Genomic DNA, 15,749 nt, shown 5'->3' with positions numbered 1-15,749 from the left:
GATCTTGGACCGACTGGTTCTTCAAGAGTAAAGAGTCGGTGTTCATGGCGCCATGCTTTTGCCTTTTCGGGATACGCACAATGCGTACTTCCTAAGCGGTACAATAATCTATGTAGAATAATGCATTGTACGCCCATTCACATGAACTTTGTACTACGTCTACAAATGCAAACCCAAATAGGCAACATAGTTTAACAATACCAATGACTGTCTCAGAGTGTAAATTCCGCTTGAAACTTGACGTTTCAACAATCTTGAATCGTTTATAATCGGCTGCACAACTTAGGGCCCGTTTGGTATTTTTTTGATTTTTTTATTATCAAAGTCATGAGATTTTTTTTTCCACATTTTTTGTTCAGATTTTCAATGTTGAAATTGAGTTGATATAATTTATTTTAGAGAGAAGTTCGAAAAAATGCATAAAGAAATAAGCTAGGGACAATTTAGAAATTTCATTAGAAAAGTTGATGATGCAATAAAAAAGGTGATGAAGAATATCAATGCTCATAATTGATGGCTTAGACTCTTGACTGATGTTCTTGGGCTTGAATGATCTATGAGAAACATGTGAATTTAGCCTTATAAAAATCAGTGTCTAAAATGAGCTGGTCTTGTTCGAGACCGTCTCAAATTGGGATCAAGAGTGGGCCGGCTTCACGTGTATCGACCTCACTTGCTTTCTCTCGTTTTTTTTTTCTATTTTATGGACATTTTTTAATTTAAGGTATCAATTTTGACCTTAAAGGGTATCAAATTCAACTTAAAGGAAACTTTAAATAAATCAATTAACATAAAAAATTTCAAATTTGACCTATTTGTGATCAATTTTGACGTTAAACTGATCAATTTCTACTTAAATATGGTTCTGTTTCCCAATTTGAGAACAAAGTTAATAAAATGATATTACTTTATCATTCTATGGATGAATTTAAACAACAAAGGAATGGTCAATAACACTATCAATAATAGTGTTAAAACATTGTACAATACAAGTACTTTTATTCAATGCAACATGATGGTTCTAATGGAATATAAGAGTACCTGTACTCTTTAATCATCGATCAATAATAGTGATATTACTTTTTCCTCAACACGTTTATATATATTTGCATATAGTTCAAATTGAATATGTTAATAGTTGAATTATGACACATAAATTGACAATTGATGTTTTATGATCTAACTCAATTTTGAACGTATAAGCTTCAATTATCATTTTCAAAATAAGTATTTCAAAGTTTATAAAGATATCGTATAGGTTTTAGTTCAAATTGAATATGTTAATTGTTAAATTATGACATATAATTTGACAATAATATTTTATAATCTAACTCAATTTTGAACTTTTAATCTTCAATTATCGTTTTAAAAATAAGTATTCAAATTGTATTGATATATTGTACAGCATTTAGTTCAAATTTAATATGTTAATAGTTTTAACACTATTATTGATAGCTTTGTTGATCATTCATTTGATGTTTGAAATTAATGTATAGAATGATAGAATAATAACATTTTATATAATTTCGTTTTAAAATTGTGAAATAGAACTATATTTAGGTAGAAATTGATCAGGTTAACGTCAAAATTGATTACTTATAGGTTCAAATCGAAATTTTTTACCTTAATTGATATGTTTAAGTATTATTTTACGTTGAAATTGAAACCTTTCCTTTAAGGTCAAAATTGAAAAATGCCCAAAAAAATGGAAAAAACAAAAAATATTATTACATGTGCGAATTGGATTGACCCACTCTTGGTCTCAATTTGAGACGATCTCGACCAAGTTTTGGTGGTCTAAAATAGTTAGTTCAAACAAAAAAAACTTGATTTATTAAATTCTTATAGCTCGTCTGTTAGACATAGAAATTAAATTCCTACACTCGTAGGAATTTAAAGTTTCAAGGAAATTTGTACATCCAATGCTTGATTAGATATTTCATGGGAATTAACATGGAACTAAGCACCCTCTTAAGTGAAAAACTTAAATTTTGAGTTATTGTAAAAAAACCTTTAAAATTCAAAAAAAATTCTAAGACGGTCCTTAAATATATACTACCTCTATTCTATAATACTCATATGAATATCATTTCGATTTGGTTCAAATATTAAGGAAATTATATGTTGATAGTCCTTAAATAATGACAAAAATGTAATAATAAAGTGAGATATGAAACAAGAATGAACTAGAGGCAACTAAGATAACTTATAAATTATTTTATGATATATTATACAAAAAATAATATAGCAAGTATTTTAAAAGAAACGAAAATAAAATGGAAATTCATGATATACCACTGAGTTTCTCCAAAATTTACCATATACCACACAAAATTTTTTAATTCACCATATACCATTGAGTTTTCGTACATTAGCATAGAATACCATTAATGACAACTGCCGTCAGTGTGTCGTTTGTGGTAAATTATTAATTCACCATATACCATTACTTTTATTTTTTTGCGTCAAATACCATTTTTTTAAAAATATAGCTGTTGGAAGAGTGTAAGGGCTAGTTTGTGCATATATATGTGATTTTTGAGGGAATCACGTAACAAGGCACACCTTTAACCTCTGAAAGCATTTGCAAAAATGTCCACAAACTCATGATCATCATCATCACCATTTTCTTTTAGTTCTTCGTATGTAAGGGTGCCGAACAAAGCATGTTGTTGTGGTAGGAAGTTTGCAATAAGAAGCTTCGATTCGGCAAAAAATCCACAAAGGTTGTACTAAAAGTGTGATGTATGTGATACATTCAAATGGTGCAAGGGCAATGTTGATAAGAATGTTTCATGGGGTTATGAAAAATCAAAGAAAAGAGTAGCAAAACAACAAAAGATAGTGAATGGAGCAGTAAAAATAGGAGCTATTTTGTTTGTGTTTATTGTATTTCTTGCCTTGAAATGAAAAACGTAAGACAAAATATTTCGCTGCTTAAATAAGTTGTATTGAAATTAGCAACATTGTTTGTCAAAAAAATATGCCTACATAATTGGTGAGTACTTACATTACATACATTGGAATTGTGATAATAAGAAGTGCCATACAAACCAAGTAGTTAACATTTTGTTCAAAAGCAACTTGACACTAGACACTGTCACCAAAAAATGATACTAAATCTTTTGTTCTGCCTTCTTTGCTGATGCCTTTATTGCCTTGTATGTCACTGCATTGTGGCCTAATTCTTTGCATAGGCTGCATTTGTTGTTCTTGTGCCTCTTTCCTTTTTTTGCTTCATGAGCAGCTCTTCTCCTTTACTTAGGTGGTCTGCATTTGCATACGAAGAACTAAAAGAAGACGATGGTGATGATGATCTTGAGTTTGTGGACATCTTTGCAAATGCTTTTAGAGGTTAGAGGTGTGCCTTGTTACGTGACTCCCTCAAAAATTACATATATATGCACAAACTAGCCCTTATACTCTTCCAACGGCTATATTTTAAAAAAAAAATGGTATTTGACGAAAAAAATAATGGTATATGCTGAATTAATAATTTACAACAAACGACACACTAACGGCAGTTGTCATTAATGATATTTTGTACTAACATACGAAAATTCAATAATATATGGTGAATTAAAAAATTTTCTGTGGTTAGGTATATCATGAAATTTACGAAAATAAAAATATGTAAGAGTTTTCTTTAAAAAGTGCAAAATCCAAGGGAAAAGTAGTTTTCTAATATATTCCATCGGAAGTGTTCCCCGCCAATTTATTATACTAGTAAGCTCATTCCCATTTCCCTGTATATACTCGATCATGGATCATGTTAGAGATCTGGAAATACTTCTTTATTATATCCATATCTCCCACCCACAAAGCCATCAACACCAAGCTTGTAGGAGTATTCCGTACTCCCTAGATCATCCTTTTTTCCCTACATAAGCGGGAATTACTGCTTTCATTTCAAATAATTTAAAAATCGTTGGAGAATTTACTGACATTTGTCTGATTTCAGTTGCCCAATTTAATTTAAATCCATCGATAAAAATTAAAAATCCCCAAAAAATGACGGTTGAAGAGCAAAAGCAAGAGCCAATCATCATTCCGATGCTCCAGGTAACGTTTCTTTTTCTATTAAATATTAAAATTCATTTGTTTTTCCCCTTTTTTCGCATAAAATAATTAGCAGCAATGAGTTCTCCCTGGTTTGTGTTTTTGAAAATTTGATGGAATTAAGACTTTGGTTTTTATCAGATTTGTTTGGGTTTTTGTTATTTGAGTCGTTATATGCGGAAATTGCAGGAGAAAGAAGCGGAAGATCAGATTTTAAACAAGGAATTGACCCCTCAATCTGATGAGCCTGAAACGCCTTTGCCACTTACTGTTACTTCTAGGGTTTGCTTCTATGATTTCTTATTTTGTTTGTTTTTTTTTTTTTTTAATTTGCGAATTGTTTTGATATGTTAATTGGGTAACTGAGAAACGTGAATGGCTAAATTGAGATAATTGGTTGAATTAATGAAATGCAGGTACTATATATGCTGGGTGACTTGACAGCAGGTCCGGCTTACAGGTTTACGCAATGGTTGGAATTGGTTCGTAAGCGAACTGTTCAGTATCGGCCCTCTGGCTTCCCTCATCGCCCCACAAGAATTAGTCTTGATATGCCCTTGAGGTACTTCCTTTTTTCCTATGTCATATTCCCATTTTTGTACTGAACTTATTAGACAAGGGTCAAGTGGAAATACCCTTTTTGTTTTTAAAAAAGGCAAGGTGGTGTGCCGGTGTACATATGATCCCTCACTTTGTCTAAATGGAAGTTACTTAAGTGGCATCGGAACTGTAATGTAATATTTCAATGATATTGTTTGCTGTAAAATAATCGCATTTTATCTTTATTTAGAACAATTTCTTAGATGATGATGATGATGATGGAGCAATTATCGTTTGTCTCTAGTTTTAATGATAGCGGTCTATAAATTATGTTAGGAGAAAAAGTATGCTGAAAGTGAATGAGATAAAGTAAAAAGTTGTCTTTGAAAATGTGCAAAATGTATAACACAATCTAGAGTTGTTGACCTTCAACCATTTTTATAGGAATTATCGTATCTGTTGACAATTTCGAGGTTCAGCAAATTAAAGTTTGATAGGGTACTCGGTAGAAGTGTATTTATCATTTCGAATAATTTTTCAAATTTGGTGAGAGGAGTTCGAAAGATGTTTATATGGGATTGTATTTTTCTCCCTCGCAAAGTTTGAGAAAGAATCATTTAGAATGTGAACGATGGATATAAATGGTTGTTTTCTATATTTTCAACGTTGGAGCCAAAGTTGATACAAGGAAAAATATTGCATGGAGAAATATTACAATGGGGTACTCTACATAAGCTTTTTAGGGCTAAGTTTAAACCTAGATGAGGTCAAATCAAACCCTTTAAATTTTTTTGAAAGCTTACATGTAGTTTACTTGGGAGTTGGTAGTTGGGAGCTATTGCTACATATCTTTTGACCTTTAAAACAGGACTATTGTAATTATCTCTTTTTATGACATTTTGTAGGTTTAACTATTTTTGATAAGTTTTCAGTAAAGAACTACCATAAGCGTGTTGAATCAGAAGGTCTTACGTCCAAAAAGGGTTATCCTACCAATTTATTTGCATGGCTTCTATGCCCCTCTTGTTTTCTAACATTTCTCACGCCTTTTGCCTCCTTAACCTTTGTCCCTCATTCATTTCCCTTATTTTGTGCTTTATTACCCCATTCCCATTAAATGCAAACCGTCACCCCTTTCCCTTAAAGTTTCTCATTTTCCTTCACCTCTTTCAGCCGATTTCTCTCTCCCTCTCTCCCTCTCTCTCTCTCTCTCATTTTCTATCTTTTTTTAACCCACATCAGAGAAATGTGGGTTTTGGGACAATTATGTATGTACGTAACTATATATTGCCTCAAACAAGTCAGGACAAGGTGATTGGGGCATAAGCAACTATGTAGTTTTCCACAAAATCATTTTTGAATATTAACTTTCTTGTGCATGTTGTGTGCCTGAGCATCGCGCAGCTTGTGTGCCTTTGTACACTTCGCGCAGTTACAGTTATGGGGAAAACTTGTCCTTTCAAAGGGAAAATGAAAATCTCGGCCAAAAGGACAGATGGCTACTGAAAGTTATAAATGATTGACTTGGGACTAGTCTAAAGCAATCATCCTTGGGAAATGATCACCAAGAAAATAGTAATTTGATTCATCAAATCATGTGTATTTCTTATTTATGTGAAATTGCTGATGGTGTTTACGGGTCAATCGGGAACAACCTCTTTATTATCACTAACAAGTATTTAACAACGGTAAGGTTGTGTACCTTCGACTTCAAACCCCACTCTAGGTGGCTTCCACCTAATGGCATTAGGGCAATAAAACGTTGTTGTTGTATATTAGTATATTACTACATTGTGCTATCTCTGTTACCCTGCTTTTGGAAGCATCAAGTAACATGATTTTTGATTGACTATTTTGGAAGCATCAAGTAGATTGACTAATAGCTTCCTGCAGCGAACTAGCAAAAGAAAATTATATTTCTTTTCTTGTAATGGTAAACGTGGTATTGTGTGTCCCATTGAGGGGTGAGCAAAGTTGGATATGTGATAATTGTAAATATCTCTATCCGATATCCTAAAATATTTGGATTGGATATCTGATATTCGATGCCCCTGAAGAAAAGCTGAAAGTTTTGAATCGGATGTCCGAAATATCCGATATTCAACATCCAAATTCTATCAAAATAATTTAAAAATTTTTTTTATGCTTGTCAATATCGAATATTCGGATTCACTTAAAATGTGCGGATATCCGATATCCAACTTAAAAATGTCGGATATTTGGATATCCGAATCTCACAGTAACAAATCTGATATCCGTATCTGATATTTGAATTTTCGGATCAAATATATGATAAGAACTAGAATTTTGAATCGGGTATCCTAATATTCAAATCAGATATCGAATCAAATCATCAGAGTTTTGGATTATCAAATAGTTTTGCTTAACCCTTTTGACTGTATAGTTTTCGGGTGATCATGTTATAGAAATGTGTAGACAATGATCTTTTTCAAGAAATGTGTTGTGACAGGCTGAAAATTGAATGTTATTGCTGTGCTGACATTCTGATTGAAACCTTATTCTCCACCCTTTGCTGTATTGACAGGCTGAAAATTGGCTTTGTTTTTTGGGAACTTTCTAACTGACATCTAAAATTGAGTTTAGTCCATTTTCCCATGTAGATTTGTCTTTGATTCATGTACCCAACCCCATATTGTTGGGATAAAAGCTTGGGCATTGTTGTGTTGTTTTGTCATCTTGATCTGATGACTTGCTTATGTAATGTTCTGTGTATGATTACACAGTACAGGGGAATCAGATACTGACCTAAAAGATTCTTCACCCTCTGAACAAGCTACTGGGATCAATCTGTGGGAACGACTTGGTAAATCTGCTATGTTGGACATTGAATCAAGCTCCTTTTGCTGGGAAAACCTCTCTTCACTTCACCACACAGAGCACAGTGGCAGTACTGAACAATCTGACGAGGATATGTATAAAACAATTGAGGTATGAATTTCTAATAGAGGAAACAATGGTGATTCATTGTTTCAATGAAATCAAATAATCTTTTCAGTGAAACTGTGAAAGCATGTAAAAAATTGTTTTTCTTTTTTTTCTGCTCTCATAACCAACTTTAGTCTATGGAAATTCTTATCCCCTCCCATGGGAAAAAACCATGGTCATGCATGCATTTTTTGAAATGGTTGTGATGTTGCGAAAAACAGCTATGACATAGTAATAACACGTATGCAGCCAATGGATGCAAATTTTCTAAAAAAAAAAAAATCATATAAGGGGAGTTTTGAACTTATAATTGCATTTTTGTTCTTGAACTACTATTATTATGCAATAACAACTAATATTATGAGTATCTATAATTTAAGTGATCTTAATAATTTAAGTTTATAGGTATTAATGAAGTTTTAACGGAGACAAACAACATTGTAACTGTAAAATATCGTTGTAACGGTAAAATAACGGGCCTTACATATTACGTAACGGAAAATTTATGCACCGTTATATGATGGGATTTAATGTCGCGACATCTCTCAAACATTTTACATAACTGGCGTTATGTGATGTAATGGGGTAGATTTATGCCATGTCGCCTCCTATTCAGGCGAAATCTGATAAATTGACTGCCAAATTATTCTTATATTTGTAACAACTCTCATATGTGTTGTAAATAATTCTAACTCCTTTTTATTAGAAAAATTATTGCCAAATTTTGAAACTTGGTGCTCTACAAGTTTTGCTTGGGTGAATAATTTGCAGAATAAATTTTTATCTTCTCATTGTGAATACTTGCTCTTTTGCATTATCTGCATTTGTTTTAACTGATTAAAAAGGGTTGGTGTTACTCTCTTTTTTGCTTTTACTCTTCCCCTTTGTCCTTGCTCAATTTGGGGATGGTGAGTAACAGGAGTGTTTATTACCATACATATTAAATTCATCCTTATATTGGGGAAACAGGAAACTGATGAAGCTTTGCCTGCTTCTATCTTTTTGTCATTATTTTTTAACCCATAATTTTTTATGTTAAAGGTGACTGTCAATTCTGGTGGAGTTGTCTTCTTTGCGCTGTTCAAACCTGTCAGTGATGATTGTAAACTAAGAGAATGTGCTGCTGTGATCAAGTTTTCATCTTCAAGAATGGCCACACAATCAGAACGCCTTGGCTATGAATTTGCAAAGTGGTTAGGAGTTCGTATTCCTCAGGTTGTTTTCGAGTTGCATTTGATTATGTTGGTAACTGTAGGAATTTGTTTTGAATTTGTTTTATGTATATATTTTTTGTTTGTTCTAGGCCAGAGTTATTCATAATACAAGTTCAGAGTGGCTTCGGATAAAGGAGGCTGCCCAAAAAGCCAAAAGTGTAGCTGCATCAGAAAGAGATGAAGTTGGAGAAATAACGTGTTCTGAACTTCTTGAAGCTCTTGAACTAAGTCGATGCCTTTTCCTAATGAAGTATGTCTCCTGTTTGTGTGTGTGATGTGTCCGTGTTTAGCTCTTTATTACTAAAACACCCCTGTTAAGAAAGAATAAAGGAGAAGAGAATAAATGCGAAATTATTTATAAATGGGTATGATTGGAAGTTTGACAACTTGAAATGTCCATGAGTGGTATCAGATGGAATGTTCATGCAAATTGTCTTTTAAATTAAGAATACCTGATGTGAATGTTGAGTATCTAAGCCTATCTAAAATTCAGGATAGCACCTCAATGCCTGAAATTTTTATTCTTAACAAGTCTTGAGTCTTGACATATGGAAATGTAGCCATACCTGACATCTTTGCATGTTTCTGAGTAAATCAGACCTGAAGATACTAGTCTTGGCAAGTATAATTACTTGCAAATTTTGCCATCTTGACATCTGTACGTAGAGTAACCTAGGTTTTTGGTCCTAGTTTGTAATGCTGCAAGATACTTCCAATCCCTCAAAGGACTCCTTGTGACATTTGTACGAGTCAATTTACTTTTAAGAAAAAGGGTGTAGAGTACTAGAGAGTGCTGGTCTTTTCTATTGTTGCTGGTAGCTATTGGACTCAGCTCATTTTTGGGGCATAATTAAACATGAAGTTATCTTTTACTCAAGATGTAGTCTTTAGAGACTTTAATTGGTCGAGGAAATAACAGAATATATTATATGATTCAAAATTTATTTGTTTGTACCTTCAGATCATAAGAAACTAAATTTCACTTTTGCAGTTATGTACATGGTTCTCCGTTGTTGGAGAACCAAAATGCATTCAGAAATCGAGATGCTGCAGAAAAGGTAGCATCAGCTCTTGGAAGGATTTTGATGCTAGACCTTGTTATCAGAAATGAAGATAGATTACCTTGTAAGCAGCTGGGATGGCGTGGCAATTCTGCTAACTTATTGTTTGCTTACAAAAATGCCACTGCTAATAGGGACTTATTGGAGGATGCATATGATTCTGCAATGAAGCGATACAGACCAAGAGTGGTCAGGGCTTTACAAAAGGAGAGAAGGGCAAATTCTGTTGATAGCAGATTGGACCCCCAGAATAACGTCATAAACTCACAGAAATCAGATCTTTCTGTTGTTATGGAATTACCAATAGCCAGTAGACTACCCGTAGCTGATTCAGATTTGAATGAAATGGGTGATAGTGATTTTAATATTGTAGCAATTGACTCCGGTGTTCCTCGCCGACCTCCAGTTGGGAAACGTGTAAACGACCAGACTAATTATCCAAGACTGGTGGAGCTGCTGTTGAATAGCTCTGCGTATTCTTCAGTTCTACTTTATGATATAAGTGGAGGAAAATTAGGGTATTCTGAAGGTGATAATATAAATGATTCTTGTTCTCCTGACTCGATCTCCATTGTCCAGTCATTCCGAAATGGGTTTCGTGGTGCTCTGAGAGACCTGCAGGGTTTTCATATGTTCCTTCTTACACTGAATCAAAAACTGGATTCGGTTTTGAGATCTTTTATGATGATAATTAACCGAACTTCTTCAGGGGAATTAGATAAAGAGGATTTCATAGTCCCTGAATCACCTATGTCTGCTGGAGTTTCTTGGTTGTCTCCTGCTTCACAAACAAAGGAACACTTGGCAAATGATTTTAATTCAGTGTCAATTGACTCTGGAACTGCATCAAAGCAATCATCTTCAGGATCCAAGGATTGTTCTGATTCTGTTTCACCCAACGCACGAGAAACCCCCCAGGGAAAGTATTCTAGATGGAGTGGGGAGCATGCACGTTGCTTGCGTTTGACTACAAAACTCCGGGACTTCCATAAGTATGCCAAGGTATGTGCCACCCTTTTTATTGAGGATGACTGCTCAGTAAACTTCATGTTGGCTCAGAAGAATCAGCAGCCAGTTCAAGAGATTTATGAATTTACCCAGATAACTGAAGTGGTAGGCATTTAATTTCTAGAAAGGCATTCTTGTTTAAACAGAGTCAATTCATCTGTGAACAGAGTGTTCTTCTGTCATAATAGCTGAATAGGTAAACCATATTTGTTGATGACTTGTTTCAGTATAGTAATACAGCTATATGCATACACCCTTTGCAAGTTTTAAGTTATCCATATGGAAGTTTCTTTTTGAGATGCCAATTGCAACATAGAATATATGAAATCCAGAGAGTTTCTTGACATGCTTAATTTTGAGTCCCTAATATAAAATATGAGTGCTGCGGTGAGGTTATAGGAGTACATCCTGCTGAAAGATTTTGATCTGATGATTCTTTTGAAAGTTACTGCTTAAAATGCTATCATTGCAAGAATAGAAGGATATTCAGTAGCATTGTTTAGGTCTGACTTTATTGCAAATTGTGACCAATAAAAATTGATTTTCTTTTATTGTAAATTAGTATTAGGTAGGGCTGAATTATGTAAAATCTTTTTTTACCAAAGATCTCTTATTTTAAATTATTTGCTTCATATAGCCGATCCTATATATTGGGATTAAGGCTTTGGCATTGTTCTGTCTATTCATCTTTTTCCCTAAGTGTATGTGAAATCCTTGAGGAAGTTTATTCTTGAAACTCAAGTTTTTTTAGGTTAGAGCTTCTGTAAAGAGTACTCTTATACATGTTATTTTGATAGTTTTCTATGACAATTTTTAGGTTGATGCTGAATTGAGCAAAGAATTAGATCAATGGAACGAAACACTCCGAAATGATGTAGTCAAATTGTGCCAGGAAAACAATTTCAATACTGGTTTCTTTGAGGGGAGTGATAATAATACTGTGGTTGATGCATATGAGTTGAAGGTGTGAACCTCTAGCATTTGTTGGAGCATCTACTTGGGTTTATTACAATTATCCTTGTCAATATCATTTGTTTGTATTTTGTGAACTTTTAGGTGAGGCTGGAGCATATACTTGAGAGGATATCACTGATATCTGATGCTGCTAACACAGAGAAGCCATCTTTAGTTACTAATAGTTTGTTCATAAGTGGAGCGTTGGCTGCAAGATCCATCTACACACTTCAACATCTTGGAATCACACATGTACTCTGCCTTTGCTCAAATGAACTTGGACAGTCGGACTCACAGTTTCCTGAATTGTTTGAATATCGAAATTTTTCTGTAAGTGACCTATGCTCCTTAGTCCTTACCAGCAACTTCTAATCTTCTGTAAAGAGTCTCCTTTGTGTTATGCACTTAGCAAAAAGTTTCCTTTTGATGTGATTACTTTCTCTTAATATCTTATTCTAATCTTGTGAAGCAGATTCTCATGGTTTAGAATACATTTGAAATATGATCTTAGTTATAAACCAAGCGTCTTACTGCAATCCTTGTTTCTTTACTTGATTTCCAGATTGTTTATTCTTAATTTTGAGGATATGATTTATCAATAGGATATACTGGGTATGATGATTATGATTATGAGCATATGATGTTAGTTTTTCATGTTAGCTAAGTGTTGAAACTAATAAAATCCAATTCCTTAACTAATTACATTTTAATTCTAATACTGTTAAGGTTTCGTAGTTTGATGCATTGATGCAAATTTATAATGAACAGCAAAATTTTAAGAGATATAAAATACGGAAGATGAGGAATTGAGGATAAGTGGAGGAGAAGATTTTGATTTAAAATTTGGAAAATCCCAGAAAATTAATGATAATTCCCCAGCTAGAACAAAACTGAACATCCAATTAAAGTCAGAAATCCATCTTTTGCTATTCTCTCTTTATATATACACTGATATAGGTCTCTCTCTCTCTCTCTCTCTCTCTCTCTCTCGATCCACTTTATAACCTTCTTACTCAAAGCTACTCCGTACAGAATCAAATGACATTTTCTCAAGTTTAGGGTGTGAATATCCCCAATCTCTAACTCAAATCTTCAGACTCTGCCATATTATATTTCCACTAACTTTTATCCACTTTTTTATCATTCGGACTCATAAAAGACTATAGTTTTATTACACATTATCCTCAAACTTGCTTCAAACTCACTTTCAACTTTATTCCAATGTGAGTTAGCATGTCATTAGACCAAGGAAAATAAGTGATGACATTGTCCCTCTAAGTCTTGGGATGAGTCTTCAACTTTCAAGACTCACTTTAAAACTCAAATTTTTTTAACTTCACCATAGCTTAGTCTTGGACTTGCAAGACTCTCTCCAAGACTGGTATTGTTCTTACTCTTAGTCTTCTAGTAGCTTATAGCTAAACGATTAAACATATGAAATCAGTTATCAGTTTTTACACTTCTATTATTATTTGAACTTGAAAAGATAGGAATGTTATGGATGTTTTCTGACAAGTCACAGCTTAGTTGATTAAAAAATAAATCAGGTATGACCATGTTTACTGATGTGGGAATTAACAGTGAATTTCATTCTGAAATAGTAACTGACTTCTCTGTAACGTGGTGCTTGGATACTATTGATGAGGCAAAACGCTGCTAAAATGAATTATATTATAGTCAATGGTTAAGTAAACTTTACAGTGGTTCTGGCTTGACGATGCTCCTTTTATCATGTTGTATTACTTATTGCACAGATTAGTGACGAGGAAGATTCAAACATCAGTAGTATTTTCACGGAAGCCTGTGACTTTATCGACAATGTCGAGAGAGCAAGTGGGAAAGTTTTGGTTCATTGCTTTGAAGGAAGAAGTAGGAGTGCAACAACGGTTCTTGCTTATCTCATGCTAAGGAAGTAAGTCGAGTAACCTTGTGCTTTAATAATATATAATTCATTATTAAACAGATAATATATGATTCACAACAAAGTGGAAACGAGTTTTAATTGAATCCTTTTACTCAGCTTTAGGGCTGGCAATTCGCTTCTGTGGGTAGGGTTCTACTTGATGTTTTGTCCAAGATAATTTGACATACTTTCTCCGTTCCAAAATACTTCCAACATTTGACTTTTCACGCAGTTTAATATACTAATTTAACCTTTAATATCTCTAATTATGTAATTATAAAAAATTTGAAATTAATATCACAAATTAAGGTGATAAATGAATAATGCTATATTTGCAATGTTGCAAGTACTTTGGAACGGAGAAAGTATCCGAAATATTTAAAAAGTGGGTGACCGGAAAATCACGTAGAATTCGGGTTTCTCTAGTTCAGTTTAGGTCAGAGTTCTCTCATTTACTGTGGATTGGGTTGTTAGATCATGTCAGGGACTGCGAAGTGCCAACCCTACTCAGCTTGACTCAGATGTATTTCTTTTGTTTATGTGATGTGATAGTTATATTTGATGCCTCTGCACTCTGCACTAAACTTGACAATTTTTTACCCAACGAGAAATCCAACCGGAAATTAGTGGATTTTAACAAGGAAGATTTGTTACAGGAAGTATACTTTGTTGGAGGCTTGGAATACGCTGAAGAAAGTTCATCGTCGAGCCCAACCAAATGATGGGTTTGCTAAAATTTTACAAGATCTCGACAAAACGTTGCACGGGAAGGTTTCAATGGAGTGGCAACAAAGGAAACCGACCATAAAAGCTTGCCCTATTTGTGGGAAGAATGTTGGGTTGAGTAGTAGCTCACTGAAACTTCATTTGCAAAAATCTCACAAAAAGCTATCATCAGGTAGTGTAGACAGTGCAATGACAATGGAAATACAAAAGGCAATAAGTGCTTTCAAGATCAGCCGAGGAGGTAGCGTTAGTCCAACGCAAAGAGAGTCGCCTTCGTTGTTGGATTAGTAGAATTCGAGTTCTGTATGATTAGCGAGCAAATGTGCGTTTACATTTGTACCATGCCTTTATTTGGGGGAAAATTTAGGTTTTTATTTCTGTTTATAGAACTGTATGAAGTTGTAACATGAGAATGTGAATATCTGGTTGTCATGTCCATTTTTTGGCGCCACCAATTTGAGCATTGATGTAACACGAGCAAGAGATTGATGTAGGGGGTGTTTGGTGTTTTTGTTGGCTTTTGGCTTATTGGTTGGTCAAACAGCCAAAAAAAATATTTGGTGAATGGCTTTTAATAGCAACTAAAAAGCTGTCTTTTAAGCCAAAATGAAAAAGCTGTTTCTGGTAAATGGTTTTTAATAGCAACTAAAAAGCTGTCTTTTAAGCCAAAATGAAAAAGCTGCTCCAGCTAGCTTTTTTGGTTGGCTTTTGGCTTGTTAGCCCACTTTTTCTCTAGTAAACAACCAACAACTAATACTCAAATTTACCAAACATCACTACAAATAGTTGATTTTTTCAACTAACTTAAAAGCCAACAAAAACAACTAACAATTCTAGCCGATCAAACAAGTTAACTAAAAAAGCCAACCACCAACAGCCAATTGCCAAACACCCTCGTAATCTATTTACCAAGTTTGGGATGTTTAGTATTTCCCTTGTAGATTTGTCAAACAAATCGGCTTTTTGTTGAATGATTTTGTATATACTCCATATCCAATATTGATAATTGATACTTGATACCAAGTATAAATAAGTATTTGGGGAAATTTATTGTCAAAATTAGCATATCTGCATCTAAGCTTGTGTTTAGGTATTGTTCACTTTTGATAATAACGAAGATTCGTTATTAATAACAGCAAACAAATGAGTGCTACATAGTAAAAAATAACTTGAATGCTCTTATACGCCTTAAACCTATCTACTCTCTTGAACATTCAATGTCATGAAGAATACATCACTCACTAGTCATTAAAAAAATGTTCTATATATATAGAACATGACTGAAGTGAAATCCCACATAAATAAAAGAAATTTCTTTAAAAAAAATCATAACAGAAA

The 15,749-nt window shown here is 33.7% G+C and overlaps 1 protein-coding gene across 1 annotated transcript; it reads left to right on the top strand.

Annotated features, from left to right (window-relative positions):
* The first annotated feature begins 3,709 nt into the window (after positions 1-3,709).
* Positions 3,710-15,392, top strand: LOC130800543 (dual specificity protein phosphatase PHS1). The gene is made up of 11 exons (XM_057664140.1): positions 3,710-4,062; positions 4,249-4,341; positions 4,476-4,621; positions 7,344-7,548; positions 8,587-8,760; positions 8,849-9,009; positions 9,751-10,822; positions 11,646-11,792; positions 11,885-12,112; positions 13,537-13,694; positions 14,342-15,392. The coding sequence occupies exons 1-11, from the start codon at positions 4,012-4,014 to the stop codon at positions 14,697-14,699; spliced, it is 2,793 nt and encodes a 930-aa protein (XP_057520123.1). The 5' UTR covers positions 3,710-4,011; the 3' UTR covers positions 14,700-15,392.
* Positions 15,393-15,749: the final 357 nt, after the last annotated feature.

Source organism: Amaranthus tricolor, chromosome 14 (assembly GCF_026212465.1).
Source record: "Amaranthus tricolor cultivar Red isolate AtriRed21 chromosome 14, ASM2621246v1, whole genome shotgun sequence".
Taxonomy (NCBI): domain Eukaryota; kingdom Viridiplantae; phylum Streptophyta; class Magnoliopsida; order Caryophyllales; family Amaranthaceae; genus Amaranthus; species Amaranthus tricolor.
The sequence above is the reverse complement of the archived record's forward strand: the minus strand, read 5'-3'. Positions and strand labels throughout refer to the sequence as shown.

What these genes read in the sequence shown, in the direction of transcription:
- LOC130800543 (XM_057664140.1), top strand. Translation starts at nt 4,012, where the DNA reads ATGACGGTTGAAGAGCAAAAGCAAGAGCCAATCATCATTCCGATGCTC. An exon ending in TAGGAGTTCGTATTCCTCAG is followed by an intron (nt 8,761 to 8,848) that starts GTTGTTTTCGAG and finishes TGTTTGTTCTAG; the next exon opens with GCCAGAGTTATTCATAATAC. An exon ending in GCTTATCTCATGCTAAGGAA is followed by an intron (nt 13,695 to 14,341) that starts GTAAGTCGAGTA and finishes GATTTGTTACAG; the next exon opens with GAAGTATACTTTGTTGGAGG.